The 13,177-nt window shown below is 41.9% G+C and overlaps 1 protein-coding gene across 5 annotated transcripts in view; it reads right to left on the bottom strand.

Moving 5' to 3' along the window:
• Positions 1-2,929: 2,929 nt before the first annotated feature.
• LOC126249040 (asparagine synthetase domain-containing protein 1) overlaps positions 2,930-13,177 on the bottom strand; it is a 72,845-nt gene continuing 62,597 nt past the window's right edge. The window contains exons 7-9 of one of the 5 annotated variants that reach the window (XR_007545594.1): positions 6,718-6,820; positions 6,465-6,626; positions 3,020-3,140 (exon numbers count right to left, since the gene is read on the bottom strand). Coding sequence is in view for 4 of the 5 variants with exons in the window: in XM_049950665.1 (XP_049806622.1) it covers positions 2,942-3,140 (199 nt within the window). In the remaining variant the exon portion in view is untranslated. Of the gene's footprint in view, positions 3,141-6,464; positions 6,627-6,717; positions 6,821-7,788; positions 7,980-13,177 lie in introns of those variants that run through there. The other 4 variants (XM_049950668.1, XM_049950667.1, XM_049950666.1 and 1 more) reach the window with 4 other exon arrangements.

Genomic DNA, 13,177 nt, shown 5'->3' with positions numbered 1-13,177 from the left:
CAAATGTTCAAGAAGCCTCGTTTCAAATGGACAGAGTGACATCACACACTGCACAGCAATCAATGGCATACGTGTGAGAATTGTTTGGCAACCTGTAACACTTACATCGATTAGAAGTAGTTTTATATTATGTAACTGTGTATCTGTAATTATGAAGTGTGTATTCTTTGTGGTTAAGGTCATTGATTTGTAACAGGAAATTTGAAGTATTGTACTTTTTATATGGAAAATGCTCAACAATGTTTAAAATAATGAAATTTTATAATATGTGCATACTTAGAAGAAAAACAGTATATATTGGAAGCTGGTTCATGCTTAGGGCACTTGCATTGTAAAATGTAAAAGATGTAGGGAAGTCCCTCCGCAACAGAAGTGGCTCAGTGCGATGTAAAGTGTGGTTTTGGCCGTCGAACTGGGCGGCTCCTTGGTGTGAACGGTACACAGTCAGTGGCTAGCCGTTGCACGGTACACATCGACGGTGCCAAGGGAGGCAATCGGAAGCCGCTTTGCAAGGAAGTTTGCCTCGGATGTGGATTTGGCTGTTGCTTGGTACTCCTGGCAATAAGGAATGGCTCTAAAACATTAAAAATCCATCTCCAAGAAGAAATTTTATAGAGCATTCAAACATTAAGAGCCGTGAGTACAGTTAGTCACCATGTCGCTTGTCACCACAACTTCGCCACTGCTCCACGAACTTCACGCACACAGATATGTACCAGAGCATGGGCCAGTTAATTTGTGTGAGCAATTTCAATAATAATCCAAGTGCTATAAATCTGTGTTTGGAGCCATATCTTCTATCCTGATCATGAACCTATGCAGGGTCCTCTCCTAAGTGTTCAGAAAACTGAGTATCCTGTTTCAAATGAAGTAGTGATTTATTTATCAATACCAGAGAAGGAAAGTTGCTACTCACACCATATAGCGGTGATGCTGAGTCGCGATAGATACCATAAAAAGATTCACACAACTATAGCTTTCGGCCATTAAGGCCTTTGTCAGCAGTAGGCGCACGCATGCGCACGAGGTACACTGCTGCCACCTCTTACTAAAGCAACGGTGAACCATCCATTACCATGTGAGAAACTATTGTTTATATCCAAGCTGAAATTAAGAGAACATCCAAGAAATACACAAGGTCCATCGACGAGGGCGTGGGCTGCAACACTCTTCACTGGAATACGATTTTTCTTGTCTCCTGACGTTGTTGTAAGTTCAATGTTTTCTATGGTTTTGTAAACTGTTGTGCGGGTACGACGATACCTCCTGTAGGGCATGTTGGCAACGTTCAATGCAGTTGCCTGGGTAGCAGCAAGACACAGACTGAGCGTAGCGCGAGAGCGCGCTCGCTTATATACTGTGCGAGGACTTTGATCTTAGATAAGGACTTAGAGTTTTCGCAGTGGCCAGCGGAACGTTATCCCGGACTTTAGGAAGCATGCAGAAGGTGGGAGTGCAGGGAGTGGTATGGGTAAGTAGAGAGATGGACTCTGGGGAGAGGTTCTGAGATGGGCCTAAGGATTTGAGTAGTGACTGGAGATCCCGCTGGATTACTCGAATGGGATCACAGTGGCATGGTTTGTAGGTGATTTATTTATGCTTGTTAAATGTTCAAGGATTAGCGTGAGTTATTGCAAAGTATTGTTTTGCAAAAATTTTGTGCAAGACTGTAAATGTTACTGTCTAAAACACCTGCTTCACAAGTGATGAAAAAGGTACATAAGTTAAACTTATTTGAAACATAATTTAGCCTTGATTACTATGATGAGTGGCTTTTTTTTTAAGTTAATTGAGCTCAGTATTGAACAATTTGCCTTGAAAAGTAAAAAGAAACTATTTCAAGTTAAGCTAAGAATTAACTTTAGTTGAATTAAATTTTTCTACTGAAATAATCATAGGGTTTGATTAGTGATACTATACCAGTTTATGGGTCCCCACAATATTCTTCTCATATTAGAAAGATAATTGGAATATTATTGCTACTAAAGAAATCTGATATACTTCTTTCAATGGTAGTATAAACAGTGTAACTGATTTTTTTTTTTTTTTATTAGTGGTTGTTACATGTTGGTTAAGTCAGGAGCCCCTCCTGGCCAATTTTAGTTCTGAACTTCTGGCAGGAACATTTCAGTACTGATCCAAGCAACAACATTTGAGTGTAGCTCTTATTAGTGTGAGGTTGGTAGTACAAGTTTTCTTTCTATGATTACTAGTATGTGCATTATTAGTAACTACCGCTACCCACGGCTCAGAATGCCCTGTGTCCATTTGTAGCCTGTGTGCTATTCAAAGGGAATATCAAAGAAAGCAACTTCAATAACTGATGTTCAGTTTTCTTAAACGTATATTTCCAAATTAATGTGCCTAATTAGGCTGGTGACCATTCGTATTTTCATTTACATATGCATTTTACTATTTTCATTAAATCCCAAAGTTAGAGCCTGTTTAGTTTTTCTGTTAGTTCCAATATATTCAAAATTACAGTCCGATACCTTTATCCATTAGACACACGCATGGTCAAAATTATAAATCCTCTCAGAGGGTAACATTAGTTTGTGTCACGACAGGTTAGTGTTATAAACTGTGTGATCTCACAATTCGTTAACGTACCCCGGCCCCCCATACAGCCAGATTTATATGTTTGTGATTTTTTCGTGTGGGGACTACCTCAAGAGCAAAGTCTGCACAACTCAATCAAGAACTGTGGACGAGTTAAAACAGAGAATTCAGGATGCAATTCACAGTATCCCAGCTCAGATGTTGCAGCAGTCAATGCGGAATCTCTACAGCAGATTTCACAAATGTATTCGTACAGGACGACGCCATCTAAAGGACGTAATTTTTTTAAAAAATGATAAATGCCATAAATGTTTCATAAATGCCAAAGATGTAAGGTTTCAATTACTATGAATGCAATTTCTTTCCTTCATCACTTCTAGTTTTATTTTAGTTGTACAGTACCATTCAGCAAAATATGAGATACATCATTTCCATTTTCTTTACTATCTGCAATTTTTGACCCAAATTGAATAGCTCTCTTAGGTAGTCTTGCTATTTCATGAAGGCCAAGCTTGCAGGCTGCCAGTCTTAATAGGAGCTTGTCACCAACTCCTGGAGGGCAGTTCTCCACAGGAAAGCACCTAAAACATGGAAAGAAAGTTCACTGCTTTGCTTGCAACTTTGAAACATATTACACAATTATTTTAGTTTAAATTATATAAATTAGAAAGTACAATGCTTTGGCATCTAAAATGATCTTGATTTTTTTAATGGAGAACTAGCAGAAGGTAAAAAATTAAAATCTTCTTTTAAGCTGATTGTAATATGAGACAATAGGGAGACTTCATTTAGGAAACTACATCTATATACAGCAAGTGTGTGGCAGACTGTATGTTACGTATTATCACCATTTATCTCTTTGTACGTGGATAGTGTGTAGGAAGAAAGAATGCCAATGAGTCAACTTAGAAGCTCAGACTTTTCTGATTTTACAGTCTTAGTAATTTCATGGGGTATTTTTAGAATAAAGTAACACATTGTTAGGTTTAGCTTGGAACACATGCACTCATAATTCTTACAGTAAGTTCCTCTGTAATGCTCAACGTCTCGTTTGTAGTTTCTGCCACTTGTGTTTCATGTACACGTTTGTGATGCTTTCCAGTTTATTAGAAATAAATCACGTGAAATTCTTCTCCTTCTCCTACCTGGCCTTATCCTGTGTCTTCACAGTGTCAACATATTATTTATTGGAGATGCCAATGTCAGTTGTGGTCGGATGCCCTTCTCACCTTTTCCCCTCCAGGATGTAACTTGTGGTGCACAATGTCTGTTTGGGCCTAGTGTTAGCTCATGTGAAACTGTGACAATGTTTTCTAAATTAAAAATCATGGGAAACATTGCTAAGCATTCACTTTGGATCTTACCCATCTCCCCTATTAATCCTACCTGGCAAAGGTCCCAGAAACTGTTGAACAAGTGTTTTGTAAGCTATGTCCTTTGTGGATGATTACATTTCCTTAGATTTTTTCCACTGAATCTCAAGACAGCATTTATCTTCCCTACAATTAGTTATATGTGTATATTCCCACTTTACATTGCTACTGATGCATATTCCCAGCCATTTAATGGTTGTGACTGTTTCCAGTAATAGAATACCAATTGCACAATCAAATAATTATAAATTTTCCTACATTTCACAACAATTTTCTAGTGTTGCAACTTCCCTATATACAACAATCATCTGGTAAAAAAGCATCACGGAGCTTCTGACATTATCCACTCTATTACTTATACACAGCATGAACAGTTACAATGTTACTCTGCTCCTATGTGGTATACCCAAAGATACTTTCACGCCTGACAATTTCATTTGATTAAAAACGGTACACCAATTTCTACTGGGTAAGAAATCTTTAATCATCCTACAAAGGAGATCCATCAGTCTGTCAACCCTTATTTTGTTCATTACAGAAGGGTACATAACTGCACCAAATGGATTCTAGCAGTTCAGGAATACAGCCTCAACCCCAGGGCCACAACTTACTGCCTTTTCGAACTCATGAATGGACGGAACAAGCTGAGTTTCACTAGACAGCTGTTTATAATATCTCTGTGGATTCTTTGAGAGAAATTTTGGTCCCCAAAAAGTTATCAAAAATATTAGAACAACCACCACTACTTCCCTCTTATTTGTAATGCATCATTGCTCCAACAACCACTGATAAATACTTGCTAGAAGTGGAGCAAATTCTCTGTCATATTATAAATTTCTGGGAAAAATTATGCATCACCCTCATGACTTGCATAGTTTGTGTTTACTTCTGACAATAGGAAAACACTATGTACAGTCACCTGCGTAATGGAAATAGAAGAAAACCAGAATTCTTAGTGCAGTTCAGTACAGTAGGGTGGGCCTCCAATGATTAATGGGATAATGTGGCTTGTAGACAAGGTTCAGTCCATCCAAATAATACCTTGAAGGCTCATGTCAGACTTAAATCATGCGTGCAATATCACTTAACGGAAAGGGTCGTCAGTATGAGAAGTTGCCTGCTGAGTCTGTAAACAACACGGTGACCTCGTACAAACATTCAACCACTCTCATCAGATCCAAAACACTTCAGATCTGCCTGATAGTGGTCTCCTGTGGTCAGCACCCACTGATGACCATTACCTACAAATTATGGCTCATATGTTCCCCAAGGAGAATGCAACAGAAATGGCTCGTATATTCCCCAAAGAGAATGCAACAGGAAAGTGTGCTGCTTTTTTTGAGGCAAATAGGATGGCTTTGGTACTCCAGACATTACACAACCATCTCCACATGTTCCACATGTTTAATTCAGCCTCTTGGTGTCCATCATGAACAACACTACAAACCCACCACAAAATGATGCACAAAGACTGTCGGGAAGAGAACACCTTGAAAAACACAATGCCGTATTCAATGTTACCCAGCAGCAGTGATTGATTTCACAGATTGGAGAGGCCAGAAGGATTAGCCCATAGTTCCTGAAAAGGGACGGCACCCTATTCAGTAGTTTCAAGGGTAGCAGTTGCAAAGATTGACTGATCTGACCTTCTAGCAAATATGACTTTCCTGTACTGGTAATGCAAACAGCTAAAAGCAAGAGGAACTATAGCCAGGATCATTTTTTCCCCAAAGGCATGCAGCTCTATTGTATAGCTTAATGATGATGACATCCTCCTTGGTAAAATGTTATGGAGGTAAAAGGGTCCCCCCATTTGGATCTCTGGGCAGATGGTTACTTAGGAGGATATCATCAAGAAAACTAAGACTGGTATTCTACGGGCCATGGTGTGGAATTTTAGATCCCTTAATCGAGTACAAGAATTTACAAAGGGAAAGGGATAGGTTGAAATTAGATATAGTACAAATTAATTACGTGTTTCGGTAGGACGAGCAGGACTTTTGGTCAGGTTAGTACAGGATTGTCAACACAAAACCAGATGGGGGCATTTGCATGAGCAAGCCTAATAATGAAAACAGGAATGCAGGTAACCTCCTATGAACAGCATAGTGAAAACATTATCATAGCCAAAACAGACAAGAAGCTGACACCCACCACAGTAGTCCAAGTTTTTATGCCCAACAGCTCTGCAGATGAAAAAGGGACTGAAAGAATATATGATGAGATAAAGTAAATTACTCTCTTCATTAATTTATCTGTGATGAGTGACAAATTTGTTATCAGGAAAAGGAAGGCAAGGAAAACTAATAGAACATGGACTGGATGAAAGGAATGAAAGGGGAAACCACCTGTAAAATCATGCACAGAGTATAATTTATGCAATGCTAACACTTGGTTTAAGAGTCATAAAAGGATGATGTATACATGGAAGGGACCTGGGGACATTGGAAGATTTCACACTGATTACACTGGGTGAGCCAAAATGGACTGTACAACTTTGGAATGATGTAGAAATTTATTGAGGTAACTTACAGAATCAGTAGATGTGTCACGTGTCACTTTGATCCAATGTGATCACCATTTGCAATGCGACAAACATCCCACCGGTAATCAATTCCTTCCCAGACTCGATGCAGCAAATCGGGTGTAACTTGTGCAATGGCAGTGTAGATTCGAGTTTTCAGGCCAGCTAAACTGTTTGGTAGGGGAGGAACACACACATGGTCTTTAATGCAACCCCAGAGAGGTGGCCATGCAACTGGACCTTTACGGTAAATCCACCAACCTGGGAAGCAATTATCGAGGAAACCTCAAACTTCCATGAGGAAACGACATGATGCACCATCTTGCTGGTAGTAAACCATCCCATCTCGGTCATCTTCATCAATCTGTGAAATTAAAAAGTTTTCAAGCATATCCAGATACACAATACCTGTGACAGTTTTCTCCATGAAGAAGAAAGGGCCATATACTTTCAATTTGCTAAGGCCCCAAATTAAAAAAATAAAAAAAATAATAATAATAAAAAAAATTAACTTTAGCGCTGTCACGAACATGTTCCTGGGTTGCAAGTGGAGTTTTGCTGCCCAATATTCTGCAACTGTGGGTGTTCACTATGCCATTGACATTAAATGTTGATTCATCGCTGAAGATTATTGTGTTCACGGATGTCTCATTGTCCTCTATCTGATACAAAACTTCTGCACAGAATTCCCTCATGAGCAACCCCATCTGCATCACTAACGTGCTGTGCCATTGTGAATCTGTATGGTTTCAAGTGTAAATATCTACATATTACTCACCAAACAGTCTTTTGTGGAATGCCAACCTTGCGAGAGGCAAGTTGCACTGAGTTATGTGAACTGTGGGAAAAGTCCCTCCTAACCTTTTTGACGTAATACTCAATATGCGGGTAACCTCATGATTTATCATGACATAGTAAACAACCCACCTCAACAAAGTTCTTGTGCAAAGAGTAAATTGCAGGCCTGATTGGAGGTTCTTTAATGTATTCAGTACGAAATTTATGCTGAACAGTTATTGCAGAGTTAGTTTCTTAAAACCGAAACACACAGCGAGCACACTCTGCACCAGCTAAAGTAGTCATTTTAACTGTGCACTGCTCTGGCACTCACTCTGGCAGAATGGGGTACTGATGTACTATGTGAATCAAACTTGAGGTTGTTTGCTATAAAATAACACATTTACTGATTCTGTAAGTTATCTCAATGAATTTCTATAAAGGGTGTTTCAAATAGACTTTACAACTTTAAAAATTCATATCAATTTATTGAAAGAAGATATAGAGGTGGGTTTAGTGTTTTTTTTTTGTAGGGAAACATCAAGTTTTGTTTACCTTAAACTAAAGATGTTGTATGTGGCTTCCGTTGATTATCCTGCACACATCCTAAATTGAAAGTCAGTTTCTTCCAAAACTCGCTGTACCATTGCAGGTGCAACTTGCTCAGTGACGGCATAAATTCTTGCTCTAAGTTCAGGTAGGGAAGCCAGCACAGGATGTACAAACACAGTATCCTTGATGAATCCCTATAAGAAAAAAATAAGAGTGGTGTCAGGTCTGGAGAACAAGGGGGCCATGCAATTGTCGCATCACAGCCAATCCATTGACCTAGAAAGCGGTCCCAAAGAAAATCCCATGACGTCAGCCAGATAGTGGGGTGGTGCACCCTCTTTCTTGAAGTAAAGATTTCGTTCTTGGTCATCCTCCTCAATCTGTGGTATCAAAAACTGTTTGTTGTAACATATCCAGGTACACTATCATGTTTATGGTTCTCTCATGGGAAAAAAAAGGGGCTGTGCACTTTGTTCTTGCTCAGTGCACAAAAAACCATTCAGTTTAGGGTTATCACGAACATGTTGCAATGTTTGATGTGGATTTTCACCGCCCGAAATCCTACAGTTATTTGTGTTAACCTTGCCACTTAAGCGGAAAGTCGACTCATCAGAAAAGATGATTTTGTACAAGAAATGTTCATCCTCATGCAATCGATTTAACATATCCACACACAAGTTCTTGGGAGCAATTTTGTGTGTCATTGCTTGTACGATCGTCAATCTGTACAATTTCAAATGCAATCAGTTTCTCAACACACGCCAAACAGTCATACGTGGGATTTGCAGTTCATGAGATACACGGCGGGTCGATTTCGTAGGGCTGTTGACAAAACGTTTCTCACTCGCTCAACGACTTTGTCAGGTATGCTTGGGTGACCTGACGATTTTCCATGTCTTACCGAGCACCCTGTTTCTACAAAACATTTATGCCACTCATAAATTGTAGGCCTACTAAGAGGATCTTTAGTGTACTTGGTACAGAAATTACACTGAACTATTTTTGCCAACTTTGATTCTCCAAACCAAAACATACAGCTAGCACACTCGGGTCCAGTGAAGGCATCATCTTTAATGCAACTTCCACTAGCACCCCTTACGGTGCAATTCTGCACAAGCGAACTACACAAGTCAAGACTTGATGTACTTCCCTACAAATTGACACTACAGTCACCTCTGTAGGGACTATGAATTAATTTATATGAATTTTCAAAGTTGTTAAGTCCTTTTTGAAACATTCTGTACTATTCCGAAGTTGGAAAGTCCTTTTTGACTCTTTAAGAACACATATCCAAAAATATAAAACCCCGATTATAACCATTCCAGTACTGATAGTCAAGTGTTCGGCAGCTAAAATGCATCTCGCCCTATATTTGTAGCCCAGGTGCCATATTTCGGTTGAGGTGGTTGCCACTATGTATTGTCTTTACTGTGTGCAGCTTTAGATACTCAACAACAAAATGCACTCTGTCTCTCTCCTGTATTGTTGTTTTGGCAAGGCTTTCGGGGGGGGGGGGGGGGGGGGGGGGGGGGGAAGACAGCTATAGTGATCCTGAGTTTGACATTGAATTTAGCAGCTCAGACAGTGAAGAAGAATGTGATGTTACTTCATTAGAGACTGAAAGCGTCAATAATTCATCAGTTGAGTGACAAATGCTCACCAGTGGTAAAAAAATAAATATATCCACTGTGCTCTGGCCAGCTCCTCCAAGATTTACGTTAACAGGAAATAGTTGTGAAATACACGGTTAGACTTCATTGCTATCCAGAAACTAAAAAATTAATTCAAGTTTCAGGATATTTTATTCACAGTCCAGTGAACGTGCATACTCAGGATTTCATTATTGATGGTCTTCAAAATTTTGTAACTCATTATTTTGAGCTTTAAAAGCTCTCTTTATGTGTCTGTGTATAATGTCATTCATAATGTTTTTCATTAATAAAAAATATTTTCTGGAACATAATTTGGAAAAATATCATTATGCTAAGGAGTTACAGAGATGGGACCTGGATAAACTGAAGGAACAAGAGATAGCTTAGAGTTTCAGAGATAGTGTCAGGTAACATTGGACTGCAGCTAAGGAAAGGAGTACAATAGAAGAAAAATGGGGTAGCTTTGAGAGATGAAATAGAGAAGGTAGCAGAGGTTGGATGTAAGTGATAATACAAGGTCTAGTAGAAATCCCTGGTTAACTCAGGAGATACTGAATTTAGCGGATGAAAGGAGAAAATATAAAAATACAGCAAATGAAGCAGCGAAAGGGAATGCAAGTGGCCTAAAAATAAGACTGACAGAAGCAGAAATGGCTAGAGAACAAATGTAAGGCTGTAGAAGCATGAATAACTTAGAGAAAGATTAATGCTGCCTATAGGAAAATTCAAAGAGACCTTTGGAGAAGAGAGAAGCAACTTTATGAATATCAATAGCTCAGACGACAAGCCAATCACAAGCAAATAGAGGAAAGCTGAAAGGATTATATAGAAGGTATATATAATGGAAACAAACTTGAGGACATTATAGAAATAAGAAGAAGAAGAGAAAGTATGTAAAGATGAGACAAAAGATGATATACTGCGAGAAGAATTTGACAAAGCATTGAAAAAGCTAAGTGGAAACAAGGCCCTTGGAGAAGACAACATTCCCTCAATTGTTCAGGTCCTTGAGAGAGCCTGCTCTAACAAAATTATACCAATAAATTTGTTTTTGGATTAGTTCCACTTTGAGCAAACATAAATTTTCTTCTTTTTACCCAGACATGTTTCGCTGGAGTTACAGCATCATTAGCAGGTTTTTCATTTTCCTTCTATTAAATAACTGGAAAATTGCTATTTACTACCTGTATACATACTGAAATTTCAGTTTTTAAGAAAGGTATTCTCAAATTTAAAGACAGACAATTTTAAAAATATGACTTGTTCCTACATGCTGTGAGTTATATGGTTTACTGTATTTTGCATTATAACTTTTTGCTTTCACAGTTTGTGATCTACAATTATACACAACTTAATGCAGAAGTTACTTACATCACTAATTTTAAAACTGGAAATGTTGTGGTTAACATTTTTTTTGAGTGGAAGAACTCACCACCCCCTCCCCCCCCCCCCCCCCCTCTCTCTCTCTCTCTCTCTCTCTCTCTCTCTCTCTCTCTCTCTCTCTGTGTGTGTGTGTGTGTGTGTGTGTGTGTGTGTGTGTGTGTGTGTGTGTGAGGGGGGGGGGGGGGGTAGTAACACGGTCCTAGGCATGCCTGATGTTTACTGACTGGGCACGGCCTGTGCTGCCGGAGTTGTTGTTGTTGTGTTGTTATGCAGGCAGAGGTCGCGTCCAATTCTCGTGTGCCCTCTGGTGGACGGGACTCTACTTGCGGCAACTACCGTCCGTGACGCGCCGTGCCAATGTGCGCCTCCCGTGATCTTTCTGGTGGCTACTGCACTCCTCCTCCTTCGGGGGGTGATGCCACTGTGATCCACTGCGTCGGAAAGTGCAGCGTCGGGCAGGAGTGATGACCTCCACCTCCATTGGATGGCCGGAGTCGAGGGGATCTGCCAACCCTCGAGCCGGAACCTTCGAATACGGCTGGAAGTAACCGGAGCCCGGGACAGAACGGGCGACAAGCTGTCGAACTCCGGATCCTGTTCCATCTCGGGAGGCCAGTGGCGGGGACGAAGAGGAAGGGACGACCACAGGTGAACCAGCCTCCTGAGAAACCGGGCCTGCTAGGGGGGCCGGCTCTCGCTGGGGCATCTCGAACGATGGCGATGCCGGTGCTGGAGCTACTGGAGGCTGCCAAGGCTGAGAACCATCGCAGTGCGGCAGAATCACAGCGGGGAGAGGAGGTAACATCCCCTGTGAAACCAATACAGGTGCCAGCAATGGGGAAGCCGGTGTCCAAGAGGTCGGAGGGTGGGTGCCCGAACGTGGACGTAGCTGATTTTGGTGACGACGTACCACCCGGTCCCCCGCCTGCAAGGTATAGAGCCGGCGGCCATTTCGGCGCAGGACCACCGCCGGTATCCAACGTGGATTGCGACCAAACCCACGGGCCCAGACCGACATACCCAGTGGAAAGCCAGGTACCCCGTTTTGTGAAGACTGGCGAGGACCAGGCCGGAGGAGGTGCAGCAGAGTCCTAGGTTGACGCCCATGGAGGAGCTCTGCGCGGCTGTGTTCTCCCATTGGTGTGGTCCGGTATGCCATCAAGAAAAACGTCAACACTTCCGCCGCAGGAAATTCGTGCACATACTTCTTCATCTGCGTCTTAAATGTGCGCACCATGCGCTCGGCTTCCCCATTCGATAGTGGATGGAAGGGGGGAGAGCAAACGTGCCGAATACCGAAGCGCCTACAAAAATCCTGGAAGGTCTGCGAAATAAACTGCGGTCCATTGTCCGAGACCAGGGTGTTTGGCAGACCTTCCACAGAAAAGATTTTTGCTAGTGCCTGGATTGCAACTTCTGAAGTGGTTGAGGAGCAGCGAACCACATATGGGAATCGGGAATAAGCATCAATGACAATGAGCCAAAAGCCATTGAGAAACGGGCCCGCAAAATCGATGTGAACACGTTCCCACGCTTGGGTTGCCGGCGGCCATGAAGAGAACGCTGCCCTGGGAGATGCTTGTTGGCTCGCACACTGGGAACAGGCGGCCACCAAGTGCTCAATTTCTCTGTCAATACCGGGCCAGTACAAATGTCTGCGAGCCAAGGTTTTAGTATGGGAAACACCCCAGTGCCCCACATGTAATAACATGAGGACCTCCTTTCGTAAACTTGCAGGAACAACCACGCAAGGAGCTGTATCATCGGTAGCCAGAAGGAGAACTCCTTCCAAGACCGAGAGGCGGTCTCGTAGAAGAAAATAATTACGAAGAGGGTCTGAGGCCCGGCCCAGAGGGCGGGATGACCACCCCTGCTGAATGAGGCGAACTACTTGCCAGAGAACCGGGTCAGCCGCCGTTTCCCTGGCGACTCGAGAACTAGTGATCGGGAAGCCATCAACCGCTTGGAGGGACGCCACATCCAAATGAAAACACAATCTCCTCTCGATCGAACGTAGGATCCGGGCCCACCGGAAGACGGGAAAGAGCGTTGGCGTTGGCATGCTGTCCTGTAGGGAGAAAATGAATGTCATAATGGTACTTAGAGAGGAACAAGGCCCAGCGCTGTAGTCTGTGGGCCGCCCTATCCGGAATCTGAGAGGCGGGGCCAAATAACGATATTAACGGCTTATGGTCAGTGATTAACTGAAACTTCGTGCCATACACGAAAGGGTGAAACTTGGTAACAGCGTAGACAATGGCCAAAGCCTCTTTTTCCACCTGGGAGTAATGGGCCTGCGCGGGACTAAGCGTTGTAGACGCAAACGCCAGTGATTGCTCGGAACCATCTGCGTTGCG

This window comes from Schistocerca nitens, chromosome 3 (genome assembly GCF_023898315.1).
Source record: "Schistocerca nitens isolate TAMUIC-IGC-003100 chromosome 3, iqSchNite1.1, whole genome shotgun sequence".
Classification (NCBI taxonomy): Eukaryota; Metazoa; Arthropoda; class Insecta; order Orthoptera; family Acrididae; genus Schistocerca; species Schistocerca nitens.
The sequence above is the reverse complement of the archived record's forward strand: the minus strand, read 5'-3'. Positions and strand labels throughout refer to the sequence as shown.